This window comes from Salmo salar, chromosome 10 (genome assembly GCF_965601325.2).
Source record: "Salmo salar chromosome 10, fSalSal1, whole genome shotgun sequence".
Lineage (NCBI taxonomy): Eukaryota > Metazoa > Chordata > Actinopteri > Salmoniformes > Salmonidae > Salmo > Salmo salar.
This window is the reverse complement of record NC_138300.1, coordinates 50020848-50037500: the sequence shown is the minus strand read 5'-3', so window position 1 is coordinate 50037500 and position 16653 is coordinate 50020848. Positions and strand designations below refer to the sequence as shown.

Genomic DNA, 16653 nt, shown 5'->3' with positions numbered 1-16653 from the left:
TTATCCCTCAGTCGACCAGTGAATTTCAAACACAAAGACCAGGGACGTTTTCCAATGCCTCGCAAAGAAGAGTACCTATTGGTACATGGGTAAAAAAAAGAAAAATCTGACATTGAATATCCCTTTGAGTATGGTGAAGTTATTAATAACACTTTGGATGGTGTATCAATGCACCAAGTCACTACAAAGATACAGGCGTCCTTCCTAACTCAGTTGCCGGAGAGGAAGGAAACCGCTCAGGGATTTCATGAGGCCAATGGGGATTTAAAACACATTTAATGGCTGCGATAGGAAAAAACAGAGAATGGATCAACAACATTTTAGTTACTTCACAATAATTGAGAGAGTTAAAAGAAGGAAGCCTGTACATCCTGTCCAACGGCAGGACAGAACAGCTACGTCCGGTAAGATGAGGGGTGGGGGTGTGTGTCTATTTGTCAATAACAGCTGGTGCGCGTTGTCTAATATTAAGGTAGTCTCGAGGTATTGCTCGCCTACGGTAGAGTACCTCATATATATTTTTCGTAGCCGTCTATTTACTGCACTCAACAAGCTGTATAGGGCCATAAACAAACAAGAAAATTCTCATCCAGAAGCAGCGCTCCTAGTGGCCGGGGACTTTAATGCAGGCAAACAAATCATTTTACCTAATTTCTACCAGCATGTCACATGTGCAACCAGAGGAAAAAAACTCTAGACCACCTTTACGCCACACACAGAGAAGCATAGAAAGCTCTCCCTCGCCCTCCATTTGGAAAATCTGACCATAATTCTATCCTCCTGATTCCTGCTTACAAGTAAAAACTAAAGCAGGAAGTACCAGTGACTCGCTCAATACGGAAGTGGTCAGATAACGAGGATGCTATGCCACAGGACTGTTTTGCTAGCACAGACTGGAATATGTTCCGGGATTCATCCAATGGCATTCACAAGTATATCACCTCAGTCACCGGCTTCATCAATAAATACATCTACGAAACGAGGTCCCCACAGTGACCGTACGTACTAATCCTGACATAAGAAATCCCACTAGGCCCTCAGATGAACGATCAAACAGGCAAAGCGTCAATACAGGACTAAGATTGAATCCTACTGCACCTGCTCTGATGCTCGGCAGATGTGGCCGGGCTTGCAAACTATTACTGACTACAAAGGGAAACTCAGCTGCAAGCTGCCCAGTGACGTGAGCCTACCAGATGGGCTAAATGCTTTATATGCTCGCTTCGAGGCAAGCAACACTGAAGCGAGCATGAGAGCACCAGCTGTTCCAGACGACTGTGTGAACACGCTCCCCGTTGCCGATGTGAGCAAGACCTTTAAACAGGTCAACATTCACAAGGCCGCGGGGCCAGATGGATTACCAGGACATGTACTCAGAGCATGCGCGGACCAACTGGCAAGTGTCTTCACTGACATTTTCAACCTCTCCCTGACCGAGTCTGTAATGCCTACATGTTTCAAGCAGACCACCATAGTCCCTGTGCTCAAGAAACCTGCCTAAATGACTACCACCCTGTAGCACTCACGTCGGTAGCCATGAAGTGCTTTGAAAGGCGGGCCATGGCTCACATCAACACCATCCTCCCGGAAACCCTAGACCCTAGTTTGCATACCGCCCCAACAGATCCACAGATGACGCAATCTCAATCGCACTCCACACTGCCCTTTCCCACCTGGACAAAAGGAACACCTATATGAGAATGCTGTTCATTGACTACAGCTCAGCGTTCAACACCATAGTGCCCACAAAGCTCATCGCTAAGCTAAGGAATTTGGAACTAAACACCTCCCTCTCTAACTGGATCCTGGAATTCTTGACGGGCCGTTCCCAGGTGGTAAGAGTAGGCACCAACACATCTGCCACACTCATCCTCAACACAGGGGCCCCTCAGGGGTGCGTGGTTAGTCCCCTCCTGTACTCCCTGTTCACCCACAACTGCATGGCCAAGCACGACTCCAACACCATCATTAAGTTTGCTGATGACACAACGGTGGTAGGCCTGATCACCGACAATGATGAGACAGCCTATAGGGTACGTCAGAGACAACAACCTCTCCCTCAACGTGAGCTAGACAAAGGAGATAATTGTGGACTACAGGAAAAGGAGGGCCAAACACACCCCCATTCACATCGATGGGGCTGTAGTGGAGCGGGTTGAGAGTTTCAAGTTAACTTGTGTCCACATTCCCACCAAACTATCATGGTCCAAACACACCGAGAAAGTCGTGAAGAGGGCACGACAACACCTTTTCCACCTGAGGAGAATGAAAAGATTTGGCATGGGTCCCCAGATCCTCTAAAAGTTCTACAGCTCCACCATCGAGAGCATCCTGGCCGGTTACATCAACACCTGGTATGGCAACTGCTCGGCATCTGACCACAAGGTGCTACAGAGGGTAGTGAGTGCAGCCCAGTACATCACTGGGGCCAAGCTTCCTGACATCCAGGACCTATATACTAGGCATGTCAGAGGAAGGCCCAAAAAATGGCATGACAAGCGATATCGGAGCACCAAGTCTAGGTCCAAAAGGCTCCTTAACAGCTTCTATCCCCATGCCAAAAGACAGCTGAACAATTAATGAAATGGCCACCAAGATTATTTGCATTGACACCCCCCACCCTTTGTTTTTACACTGCTGCTACTCGCTATTTATAATCTATGCATAGTGACTTCACCCCGACCTACATGTACAAATTACCTCACGTAACCTGTATCCCCGCACACTGACGCGGGTACCGGTACCCCCTGTATATAGCCTCATTATTTTTATCTAATTGTGTTGTTTATTTATTTTTTACTTTAGTTTATTTAGTAAATCTTTCTTAACTCTATTTTCTTTAAACTACATAGTTGGTTAAGGGCTTGTAAGTAAACATTTCACGGTAAGTTATACACCTGTTGTATTCGGCGCATGTGACAAATAAAATGGGATTTGATTTGAGTACAAAATATTCCAAAACATGCATTCTGTTTGCAACAAGGCACGACTGTAATACTGCAAAGAATGTGGCAAAGCAAAGAACTTTTTTTCCTTTTTAGTAAATCCAATACAACACATTACCAAGTACCACCCTACATATTTTCAAGCATAGTGTAGTGGTGGCTGCATGGTGTTATGGATATGCTTGTATTGTTAAGGACATGGGAGTTTTTCCAGGATAAAAAATGAACAGAATGGAGCTTAGCAAAGCCAAATCCTAGAGGAAAATCTGGTTCAGTCTGCTTTCCACCAGACACTGGGAGATTAATTCACCTTTCAGCAGGACGATAACCTAAAACACAAGGCCAAATATACACTGGCGTTGCTTACCAAGATACATTGTATGTTCCTGAGTGGCCTAGTTACAATTTTGACTTATATTGGCTTGAAAATCTATGGCGAGACTTAAAATGGCTGTCTAGCAATGATCAACAACCAACTTGACAGAGCTTGAAGAATTTTAAAAAGAATAATGTGCAAATATTGTACAATACAGGTGTGCAAAGCTCCTACAGACTTACCCAGAAAGGTTATTCTAACATGTATTGACTCAGTGGTGTGAATACTTATGAAAATTAGATATTTCTGTATTTAATTTTCAATAAATGTGCAAATATTTCTAAAAACATGTTTTCACGTCGTCATTATGGCATATTGTGTGTAGATGTAGGGGAGAAAAATCTTAATCCACTTTGAATAAAGGCTGTAACACAACATTAAAAAAGTCAAAGGTTATCAATAGTTTCTGAAGGAGCTGTAGTTTATTTCCCTGAGGTGTCACGAGTGCTATCTTCGAATTCCCTGTCATAAATCAGCCAAGGCGCAGCGTGCCGGTAGTTCCACATATTTTATTAGTGAACCCGAACAAAACAAGAAACAGGTGAAACTGAAACAAACGTGACGTTCTGGGGCTGCTCAAACACAGCTGCACAAAAACAAGATCCCATGAAAACACAGGGAAAAACAGGCTGCCTAAGTATGGCTTCCAATCAGAGACAACGAATGACAGCTGCCTCTGATTGGAAACCATACCCGGCCAAAACATAGAACACCAAACACAGAATGCCCACCCGCCTATCACACCCTGACCTAACTAAACAGAGAAAACACAGCTCTCCTAGGTCAGAGCGTGACAGTACCCCCCCCCCCCCCCCCCCCAAAGGTGCGGACTCCCGGCCGCAAACCTGAACCTATTGGGGAGGGTTCGGGTGGGCATCTATAATTGGCGGCGGCTCTGGTTCCGGGCGTAGCCCCCCCCCCCCCCCCCCCCCCCCCCACTGATCCCCCCGCTTCTGTGTGTCCAGAGGAACCAGACCGTGGATCATCGCCGGAGGCTCTGGAACGCCAACCGCCGCTGAAGACTCCGGGCCGAAGGCCGCCGCTGAAGACTCCGAGCTGCAGACCGCCGTTGAAGACTCCGAGCTGCGGACCGTCGCTGAAGACTCCGGTCTGAGGAGCGTCGCTGGCGGCTCCGGACTGAGGAGCGTCGCTGGAGGCTCCGGACTGTGGAGCGTCTCTGGAGGCTCCGGACTGAGGAGCGTCGCTGGAGGCTCCGGACTGAGGAGCGTCGCTGGAGGCTCCGGACTGAGGAGCGTCGCTGGAGGCTCCGGACTGAGGAGCGTCGCTGGAGGCTCCGTACTGAGGTGCGTCGCTGGAGGCTCCGGACTGAGGAGGGTCGCTGGAGGCTCCGGACTGAGGAGGGTCGCTGGAGGCTCCGGACTGAGGAGGGTCGCTGGAGGCTCCGGACTGAGGAGGGTCGCTGGAGGCTCCGGACTGAGGAGCGTCGCTGGAGGCTCCGGACTGAGGAGCGTCGCTGGAGGCTCCGGACTGTGGAGCGTCGCTGGAGGCTCCGGACTGAGAAGCGTCGCTGGAGGCTCCGGACTGAGGAGCGTCGCTGGAGGCTCCGGACTGAGGAGCGTCGTTGCAGGCTCCATGCCTTGGATCATCAATACAGGTGCCGGGCCATGGATTATCCCTACAGGCTTTGTGCCATGGATTATCCCTACAGGCTCCGGACCATGGATAATCCCTACAGGCTTCTAGCCATGGATTATCTCTACAGGCTCCGGGCCATGGATTACCTCTGGAGGCTTCGTGCCATGGAACATCCCTACAGGCTCGGGGCCATGGATCATCACTAGAGGCTTCGTGCCATGGATCATCTCTACAGGCTTCGGACCATCGATTATCACTGGAGGCTTTATTCGTGGAGCTGGAACAGGTCTCACCGGACTGGGGAGACGCACTGAGGACCGACTGCTCAAAGCAGGCACCGGCCGTACTGGGCTATGGAGGCGTACTGGAGGAAGAGTGCGCGGGGCAGGCACAGGACGTACTGGGCAATGAAGGTGCACTGGAGGACAGGAATGCTGAGCGGGCATACTCCAAGCTGGCTGGGTGCCAACTTTAGTACGACAGTGGTGAGGAGCTTTCACCGAGCGCACCGGGCTGTGAGTGCGCATGGGCGACACCATGCGCACCACCGCATAACACGGTGCTTGTACAGTCACTTGCTCCCCACGGTAAGCACGGGGAGTTGGCTCAGATCTTAAACCCGCCTTAGCCAATCTACCCATGTGCCCCCCCCCCAATTTTTTTTTGCTGCTGCCTCTCGGCCTCCTGTTGCTTTCTTAGCTGTTCTTCCCAGTATCGCTGTTCCGCCTTCGCTGCCTCTATCTCCTCCGGCGGGCGGCGATACTCTCCCGGCCTTGTCCAAGGTCCTGCCCCATCCAGGATCTCTTCCCAGGTCCAGTCCTCTGATCCACACTGCTTGGTCCCACTCGTCTTCCTGGTGAGCGCATGCTGCTTGGCTTTCTTTTGGTGGGATCTTCTGTCACGAGTGCTATCTTCGAATTCCCTGTCATAAATCAGCCTAGGCGCAGCGTGCCGGTAGTTCCACTTATTTTATTAGTGAACCCGAACAAAACAAGAAACAGGAGAAACTGAAACAAATGTGACGTTCTGGGGCTGCTCAAACACAGCTGCACAAAAACAAGATCCCACGAAAACACAGGGAAAAACAAGCTACTTAAGTATGGCTTCCAATCAGAGACAACGAATGACAGCTGCCTCTGATTGGAAACCATACACGGCCAAAACATAGAACACCAAACATAGAATGCCCACCCGCCTATCACACCCTGACCTAACTAAACAGAGAAAACACAGCTCTCCTAGGTCAGAGCGTGACATGAGGTCCTATGGCTCAGAGAGAGGCGCTAGGGAGGAGGTGGAGACAGTGAAAACACACACATAAAATACATGAATGTATGTCCCTAAGGAAGGATGAGGGGAGGAACGATTGCTCAGGCACATAGTAGGCTTTTTAGTTGGGTGGAGTTGGTTAAGGCTGCTGCTCCCATAACTAGCTGTCTCTGGTTGTGTTAACTAGAAGCTAAAAGAATATAGGGGGAGAATGCATAGGGCGTTGGCTTAGCGCAGTTTAACGGGCCCACGCAAGGTCTGAGCGAGGATTTCTAGCACTGTGTGTTGTTTTATAGCGCCATTAAATGCTCCAGGAATACTTCCATTGTTTCATCACATGTTGCAGAACAGTGATTAAAACGTTTGTTCGGTGACTGAGTTGACAAGGCAAATAAAATACAATAATTTTTTCCTCATGCTTTGGTAAACAACAGCCCTTCCCAATAATGCAAAGAGAAAGAAAGTTTAGAAATAATAGAAAAAAAGTTAACGCTTTTTTTGAGAGTTACTCAGGAAAAAAATCACATGGAAATGAGTAATAATTGATCATTATAAAATGTCGCAAAATGTACATTTTAAGCTAAAATAATGCAACAAAATCATTATTTTTTATGATAAAGGTTTCCCTTCCGGACAAGGATTGTCCAGAATCTCTGAGCTAATTTCTTGCTATTCTATACATTTTTGCCATGAGACTGCGATTTTTAATAGAATTTTAAGATTTTTTACTTTTAATAATATATATATCTTGGGGTGCTCCGGAGGTCGGGCTGCGGGGGTGTGTGCTAGGCCAGTGGCATAGGGTCCAAAGAATGAACGAGGAAGTAGCGCTTGTGGGATGGGGAGTTCACAATAACAACTGGCATTGAATGACAGCCACAGAGAGAGAGAGAGAGAGAGAGAGAGAGAGAGAGAGAGAGAGAGAGAGAGAGAGAGAGAGAGAGAGAGAGAGAGAGAGAGAGAGAGAGAGAGAGGAGAGAGAGAGAGAGAGAGAGAGAGAGGAGAGAGAGAGAGGCATCTACACTGTGCGACGCAGCGATCGATACGAGAGACTACACCGGAGTTAACCCAACGTGCAGAGAGTAGACCCTTGTCCACATCAGCTTGCCACCATGGGGATATCACCGTCCAGTCTCCTGGATGAAAGTAAATCCAACTACATAAGAGGTAAAGGACGCTTTTTCAAATGATTATGTGAGCTCTTACCTTTCGCTCCACTATAAACGGGTTAGCGCGGTAAACATTTACTGGAGACGGCAAGCTTATGGTAAGATTATGCCACTCTGTTTTCCATTGACAAAATTTGACAAAGCAATTTATTTAACTTTTTTTTACTTCACGATTCACACTGTCACATAGCCTAGGCTACTAGCTTGATTTGATCTTTGACAGAATAGATTTGAACTCGTGGAACCCGTTTTTCTTTTTATCGTTTAATCTTTTTACCTCGTGTTTGTTCAGGAAAAGACAGGTATTTAAATCAAATCATGGCCTGTTGGAGGGGGACGACACACACATTGGAATAGCCTAAAAAGCATAATATTTTTTGAAATGTGAAATGTGCAACATGCTGTGAGACATAGCATAGACAGGATTCAGTGTACATTTTTGAATGACACTTGAGGTGACCCTAGTCTACCGTGTAAAATTAGCAAATAACAAATTGCCTTGTCAATGTCATCTGAGAAAGATCTCACATTAAAAAAATGGATGGAATGTAGGATCATAACTACACAGTCTGGTGTTAGGATCATCCTGGATGATGGCTACACTGGCTGGTCGATGTGGCTGTAGCCTGCATCATGTTATATCAGTAGCCTAGATATTTGACAGCAAAGGCATAGTTTAACTTTCATGTCATGGGAATTATACAGTAACAGTATAGGGTCTGTCTGTCCGTCCGTCCGTCCCGCCCGCCGTCCTGTCCTGTCTGTCTATCTGTCCAGTTGTATCTGGCAGTGCTTTATCAGGTCAGGCCAGTCCTGTCATTCTAGCCCTGCAGGCAGCTGAAAAGTGAGAAGTAGTCAAAAAAGTGCCTGGACCTGTTTTACCTTTCTACCTCTCTTCAGGTTACTGTGGTGACTATTGAGAAACATATGGGTGGGGACAGTGGACAAAGGATGATGTATTTCTCATTTATTGTGTGTGTGCCTGTGTGTGTGTGTGCCTGTGTGTGTGTGTGTGTGTGTGTGTCTGTGTGTGCCTGTGTGTGTGTCTGTGTGCCTGTGTGTGCCTGTGTGTGTGTCTGTGTGTGTGTGTGTGCCTGTGTGTGTGTGTGTGTCTGTGTGTGTGTGCCTGTGTGTGTGTGCCTGTGTGTGCCTGTGTGTGCCTGTGTGTGTCTGTGTGTGCCTGTGTGTGCCTGTGTGTGACTGTGTGTGTCTATCTGTGTCTGTGTGTGTGTGTGCCTGTGTGTGTCTGTGTGTGTCTGTGTGTGTGTCTGTGTGTGTCTGTGTGTGTGTGTGTGTGTGTGTGCCTGTGTGTGTCTGTGTGTGTGTGTCTGTGTCTGTATGTGTCTGTGTGTGTCTGTGTGTGTGTGTGTGTGTGTGTCTGTGTGCCTGTGTGTGTGTGTGTGTGTGTGCTGTGTGTGTGTGTGCCTGTGTGTGCCTGTGTGTGCCTGTGTGTGTCTGTGTGTGTCTGTGTGTGTGTGTTTGGCGGCAGGTGCTAATGGAAAGTGCTTAGCCATGTCATTCTCTACCATTAACAATCATCCGATATTAATAATAACACTGTCCAAAGTGATGATGCCTCTTTTCATTGTGATAACATTCCTTACTCCTCCAAGAAAAGCCTCAGAGGCCAAATTTGGGTGGCAGTGGCACAGACAGGGTTTGTTATTTGAGCTAGTGATGCCATTACCATGAATTGTCTGTGGGTGTGTGGGTTCCACCCTGTTGTGAGTGTGTCTGTATGGTAATACATGATTCACTACCTGGCACCCCTACCCGATAGAATGAAGTGTCGTCATTACCCTTCTCAAGAGTCTGGAAGATGTTGTATTAAATTGAATTGTCAGATGAAGTCATGAACAATATCTGAGGTGACACTATATACAGTTACCTGACTGTCACAGAGCCGGGCTCCCTCCCTCCAGAACATAACTGACTTCTGAATTACTGCAATGTATGTGGTCCGTGATATCAATATACATGGACAATCATCACTGACAATGGACACTGAATCAGTCAGAGAGCATATGCTGCTGCTGCCTATGAAAAGCACAGAGTCAAATGAAAACCATATCCTTGGGCCACTTGAGCAGGCGTGTGATTGGCCTGTAAACTCTAGAGCTTCATGGTCCTCTGAGCTCAGGACACAAAACATGTAAACATGACCAATAGCACAGTACTACAGGATACATTATTATCAGAGCTTTTGCTTTTTCAGGAAGTACATTTTTTTTAGCAGGCATTATTTCTCTTTGATTGAATAGTCAGCTTGCCATTCTTCTGCTGTTGCCAGTTTCCCCCAGCTGGAATGACATAATCTCTGAGATATTCAAACGCTTGGCTCAAGCTAGAGTGTTTCTGCAGAGACTAAGCAGCGCTGCAAGCATGCCCACCTGTTGTTTATTCAGGCTTGTTGACTGAGTGGTCAGCGCTGTGTATTAAACAAAGAAAGACAAATCAACTCCCATACAAACATTGATCCATCAAGCTTCCAGTTTGAATGGCAAAGAGTTTCTGCACGATGTCTGACTATTGAATTGTGTCATGGTATGGTTGAGTTCTGTGTGCAGTAGAAACTGTGGTTGTTATAAATGAAAGTGGCTGTTTTTATCTCATAGAACCGAGCCAAACTACAATGACGCAGTAAATCCTCTTCTATGGGGCAACACATGAAAGGGATGTCGGCTGGTATGACATCACCTGAAGAAAATGTATGTTTTCCACACAGGCAAGCTGTGCTTTTGTTAGCATGATACCACTGTGTGGTACTGCCAAAGATTTTTAGAACTATACCAAGATAGACCACAGCCTGTCGTTTCAAATGGAAACAAATGAGTCATAGTGGGCAGAACATACAAGGAGGTGGGTAGAGCCAAGCATAAGCTAGCGAGATCCTATTGGTGCATTCTAGCACATATTTGAATATTACCATTACGGAACGCCTACTCTGTGAATTGCGCTTGTGCAATAGCTCAATTCGCCTTTTCACTCCTTCTAAACAATGCAATTTTTTGAAACTTTGGAAAATGGTAATGTTGATTCAGTGATTAGAAATGATGTGAAAATTTGCAGAATGCCAGCCAAAATCCATCTCGTTCCATTTTGTCCCACTGCGGGCCACTGGGAGACATCAAGCGGAAACATCAATTGGATGCTTCACATTTATACATCTGGTAAACTATCTGTCTCATTGTTGTATCTGTGGTACTGCTACAACACTAGACACATTGATCAATGCCCAGGTTTAGGTCAGTTAGTACTTTGAATGAAGGGGACTCTAGTTGTTAGAAGTTGTTTGAGTCATGGTTCATAAAAAGCTATGTTACATCTTAAACCCCAGACCTCCGTAACACTGCAGGACCAGTTTATGATAGTTAACCTATGGCAGTAACAGTTCTTGTGGTATCAAGTTGTGTTACACACACACACAGTACAATACATAACACACACACAGGCAGTGGATGGGATTGCACAACGTCCTAGTCATTTCTTATATTAAACAGTGTAGAGCCAGAGATACACTGCTCAAATAAATAAAGGGAACACTTAAACAACACAATGTAACTCCAAGTCAATCACACTTCTGTGAAATCAAACTGTCCACTTAGGAAGCAACATTGATTGACAATAAATTTCACATGCTGTTGTGCAAATGGAATAGACAACAGGTGGAAATTATAGGCAATTAGCAAGACACCCCCAATAAAGGAGTGGTTCTGCAGGTGGGGACCACAGACCACTTCTCAGTTCCTATGCTTCCTGGCTGATGTTTTGGTCACTGTTGAATGCTGGCGGTGCTTTCACTCTAGTGGTAGCATGAGACGGAGTCTACAACCCACACAAGTGGCTCAGGTAGTGCAGCTCATCCAGGATGGCACATCAATGCGAGCTGTGGCAAGAAGGTTTGCTGTGTCTGTCAGCGTAGTGTCCAGAGCATGGAGGCGCTACCAGGAGACAGGCCAGTACATCAGGAGACGTGGAGGAGGCCGTAGGAGGGCAACAACCCAGCAGCAGGACCGCTACCTCCGCCTTTGTGCAAGGAAGAGCAGAAGAAGCACTGCTAGAGCCCTGCAAAATGACCTCCAGCAGGCCACAAATGTGCATGTGTCTGCTCAAACGGTCAGAAACAGACTCCATGAGGGTGGTATGAGGGCCCGACGTCCACAGGTGGGGGTTGTGCTTACAGCCCAACACCGTGCAGGACGTTTGGCATTTGCCAGAGAACACCAAGATTGGCAAATTCACCACTGGCGCCCTGTGCTCTTCACAGATGAAAGCAGGTTCACACTGAGCACGTGACAGACGTGACAGAGTCTGGAGACGCCGTGGAGAACGTTCTGCTGCCTGCAACATCCTCCAGCATGACCGGTTTGGCGGTGGGTCAGTCATGGTGTGGGGTGGCATTTCTTTGGGGGGCCGCACAGCCCTCCATGTGCTCGCCAGAGGTAGCCTGACTGCCATTAGGTACCGAGATGAGATCCTCAGACCCCTTGTGAGACCATATGCTGGTGCGGTTGGCCCTGGGTTCCTCCAAATGCAAGACAATGCTAGACCTCATGTGGCTGGAGTGTGTCAGCAGTTCCTGCAAGAGGAAGGCATTGATGCTATGGACTGGCCCGCCCGTTCCCCAGACCTGAATCCAATTGAGCACATCTGGGACATCATGTCTCGCTCCATCCACCAACGCCACGTTGCACCACAGACTGTCCAGGAGTTGGCGGATGCTTTAGTCCAGGTCTGGGAGGAGATCCCTCAGGAGACCATCCGCCACCTCATCAGGAGCATGCCCAGGCGTTGTAGGGAGGTCATACAGGCACGTGGAGGCCACACACACTACTGAGCCTCATTTTGACTTGTTTTAAGGACATTACATCAAAGTTGGATCAGCCTGTAGTGTGGTTTTCCACTTTAATTTTGAGTGTGACTCCAAATCCAGACCTCCATGGGTTGATACATTTGATTTCCATTGATTCTTTTTGTGTGATTTTGTTGTCAGCACATTCAACTATGTAAAGAAAAAAGTATTTAATAAGATTATTTCTTTCATTCAGATCTAGGATGTGTTGTTTAAGTGTTCCCTTTATTTTTTTGAGCAGTATATTTTCCTTGGGGAAATATTGGACTTGCTTCTGGCAGTCCATCAATATCGATGATGACGTTATATTGTTATAACACTCATGATTCCCATGGCTCCCTGATGTCATTTCACAGCCCTCCCACAGGCACACACACTACTACTGCCGAAGAAGCCTGTAGGGAAAGCATGTTCCTATCACATACATCACTGAGGTCACCAGTAAAGCAGCACAGACTCTGTGTGTGTGTGTGTGTGTGTGTGTGTGTGTGTGTGTGTGTGTGTGTGTGTGTGTGTGTGTGTGTGTGTGTGTGTGTGTGTGTGTGTGTGTGTGTGTGTGTGTGTGTGTGTGTGTGTGTGTGTGTGTGTGTGTGTGTGTGTGTGTGTGTGTGTGTGTGTGTGTGTGCCGATGCTCTGCAAATTGAGCCAAACCCACATCCCCCAAAAAACTCCCTCTAAAAATTCAAATAATCTCATCTGAACACAAAACCCTTTTCACCGTGACAACACCTACTCCACAGAACTAGGTTGAAGAAGCTCCTTTACATAATGGGGTGATGAATGGGGTTGTGGATGGGTGATGTAATGGTATAGCCTGTTGAGCTTGCCATCCAGCAACACAACACCATTAACACACAGGTGTAACCTTCCGCTTATGACTCTGCTCTGGGTTGCTCTGCTGATTGCTGGGCGCTCAATATTTAAAACCACTACCAACATTTGTTTATTAGTATTTTCCCTTTCAAAGCACAGCAGACATGCGAATGTGGTGTGACAGGCTGTTAGCAGCCAGCAGGGGGGAGTGACTAGAAGACTGTCTCGTTGACACACACACACACACACACACACACACACACACACACACACACACACACACACACACACACACACACACACACACACACACACACACACACACACACACACACACCCCCAACACACACTACTTCAGAGGCTGAACATATGGTCTATAGAACGCTGCTTACATAATGACTGGAAAAGACATGACATAAACATGAACTTTTACTGCTTGTGACCTGAATGGCAAGCAGTCCTGGCTATCAGCATCTTTACACTCTGGTCTACAGAGAATGGCTTTATAGATAGGTTGTATGGATCATGTGTTGGAGGATGTTAAAGACATGCTCCGGAACTTTGGCGACTACTAAGTATTTTTTCAACCTCCAGCTTTGGGCTTAAAAGTATACAGAGCACAGGAGAGCACCGGAGAGGAGTCATATAGCCTAACTCAGCTTATCCCCAAGGGGTACACATTTTGGTTTTTGCCCTAGCACTAGACAGCTAATTCAAGTAATCAACTAATCATCAACCTCTGATTATTTGATCAGCTGTATAGTGCTAGGGCAAAGACCAAAACATGCACCCCTTGTGCCTGAGACTGTGCTGTATGGTAAGAGTGTTCTGAGAGTGTTCTGTATGGTAAGAGTGTTCTGAGACTGTGCTGTATGGTAAGAGTGTTCTGAGACTGTGCTGTATGGTAAGAGTGTTCTGAGACTGTGCTGTATGGTAAGAGTGTTCTGAGACTGTGCTGTATGGTAAGAGTGTTCTGAGACTGTGCTGTATGGTAAGAGTGTTCTGAGACTGTGCTGTATGGTAAGAGTGTTCTGAGAGTGTTCTGTATGGTAAGAGTGTTCTGAGACTGTGCTGTATGGTAAGAGTGTTCTGAGACTGTGCTGTATGGTAAGAGTGTTCTGAGAGTGTTCTGTATGGTGAGAGTGTTCTGTATGGTAAGAGTGTTCTGAGACTGTGCTGTATGGTAAGAGTGTTCTGAGAGTGTTTTGTATGGTAAGAGTGTTCTGAGAGTGTTTTGTACGGTGAGAGTGTTCTGTATGGTGAGAGTGTTCTGTATGGTAAGAGTGTTCTGAGACTGTGCTGTATGGTAAGAGTGTTCTGAGAGTGTTCTGTATGGTGAGAGTGTTCTGTATGGTAAGAGTGTTCTGAGACTGTGCTGTATGGTAAGAGTGTTCTGAGAGTGTTTTGTATGGTAAGAGTGTTCTGAGAGTGTTTTGTACGGTGAGAGTGTTCTGTATGGTAAGAGTGTTCTGAGACTGTGCTGTATGGTAAGAGTGTTCTGAGACTGTGTTGTATGGTAAGAGTGTTCTGAGACTGTGCTGTGTGGTAAGAGTGTTCTGAGAGTGTTCTGTATGGTAAGAGTGTTCAGAGAGTGTTCTGTATGGTAAGAGTGTTCTGAGAGTGTTCTGTATGGTAAGAGTGTTCTGAGACTGTGCTGTATGGTAAGAGTGTTCTGAGACTGTGCTGTATGGTAAGAGTGTTCTGAGAGTGTTCTGTATAGTAAGAGTGTTCTGAGAGTGTTCTGTATGGTAAGAGTGTTCTGAGACTGTGCTGTATGGTAAGAGTGTTCTGAGACTGTGCTGTATGGTAAGAGTGTTCTGAGAGTGTTCTGTATAGTAAGAGTGTTCTGAGAGTGTTCTGTATGGTAAGAGTGTTCTGAGACTGTGCTGTATGGTAAGAGTGTTCTGAGACTGTGCTGTATGGTAAGAGTGTTCTGAGAGTGTTCTGTATAGTAAGAGTGTTCTGAGAGTGTTCTGTATGGTAAGAGTGTTCTGAGACTGTGCTGTATGGTAAGAATGTTCTGAGACTGTGCTGTATGGTAAGAGTGTTCTGAGAATGTGCTGTATGGTAAGAGTGTTCTGAGACTGTGCTGTATGGTAAGAGTGTTCTGAGACTGTGCTGTATGGTAAGAATGTTCTGAGACTGTGCTGTATGGTAAGAGTGTTCTGAGACTGTGCTGTATGGTAAGAGTGTTCTGAGAGTGTTCTGTATGGTGAGAGTGTTCTGTATGGTAAGAGTGTTCTGAGACTGTGCTGTATGGTGAGAGTGTTTTGTATGGTAAGAGTGTTCTGAGACTGTGCTGTATGGTAAGAGTGTTCTGAGAGTGTTCTGTATGGTAAGAGTGTTCTGAGACTGTGCTGTATGATAAGAGTGTTCTGAGACTGTTCTGTATGGTAAGAGTGTTCTGAGAGTGTTCTGTATAGTAAGAGTGTTCTGAGACTGTGCTGTATGGTAAGAGTGTTCTGAGAGTGTTCTGTATAGTAAGAGTGTTCTGAGACTGTTCTGTATGGTAAGAGTGTTCTGAGAGTGTTCTGTGGCAGGGTGCTTCAGCACACTAAGCCCTGTTTCACTGGAGAGTCCTGCTCTTCCAGCCTGCCCCAACACAAACACGGCACACTCCTGAAGATTTTTTTATTTTATTTTTTTAACTTTTATTTAACCTGGCAAGTCAGTTAAGAACAAATTCTTATTTACAATGACGGCCTACACCGGCCAAACCCTCCCCTAACCCAGACGATGCTGGGCCAATTGTGCGCCGCCATATGGGATTCCCAATTATGGCTGGTTGTGATACAGCCTGGAATCGAACCAGGATCTGTAGTGACGCCTCTACCCCTTAAATGCAGTGCCTTAGACCGCTGCTTCACTCCTGAAGATGCACACACCGCAAACTGGTTGACCCAGCCATCTTCAGTGTAATGCAGCCAAAATAAAACATGTTTCTTCATCAGTTCCCCATGCATTGGCACCAAGTCAGATGGTATTATAGTAAACTTGTATTATATGTAACTCTGAGTCACATCATTCAGAGTTACATCATTAGTTTGATACAACTTAGACAATCCGTTCATTTACACATTACTGCATCCGCACAGATAAATGCACACACACACACATCTTGAATGAAATAGGAGCAAACAATGTTACGGGTTGGGTCATGGCTCTATGAGGAGTTGCAGGATATCCACTCAGTGAGTGCCGTAGCCAGAGGAATGTGGATATGAGGAAGGGAGACTTTAGTCTGATAAGCACTGCAGTGATCAGTGGGGAAATGGCCTTGTTAGGGCACACAGAGAGAGGAGACGGAACTACCTTCAACTAGGTTATTGTTTAACAGCTGGGACCTGAGGGAAAAAACAACAATGCCTCATGGTGGGAAGTTCCACTGAAGATCTCTCTCTCTCTCTCTCTCTCTCTCTCTCTCTCTCTCTCTCTCTCTCTCTCTCTCTCTCTTCTCTCTCTCTCTCTCTCTCTCTCTCTCTCTCTCTCTCTCTCTCTCTCTCTCTCTCTCTCTCTCTCTCTCTCTCTCTCTCTCTCTCTCTCTCTCTCTCTCTCATTGATACAGTTAAGTGAATAACGCCAGATACCCTGTCCTGGGTAATATTGACTTGTGTCACACTGTTGTAAATAATG

General features: G+C 46.5%; 1 protein-coding gene across 1 annotated transcript in view; it reads left to right on the top strand.

Moving 5' to 3' along the window:
• Positions 1–7193: 7193 nt before the first annotated feature.
• The window catches only part of niban1a (niban apoptosis regulator 1a), a 71863-nt gene continuing 62403 nt past the window's right edge, over positions 7194–16653 (top strand). The window contains exon 1 of the mRNA XM_045687878.2: positions 7194–7353. Within this exon, the coding sequence (XP_045543834.1) occupies positions 7299–7353 (55 nt within the window). The 5' untranslated portion in view covers positions 7194–7298. The remainder of the gene's footprint in view (positions 7354–16653) is intronic.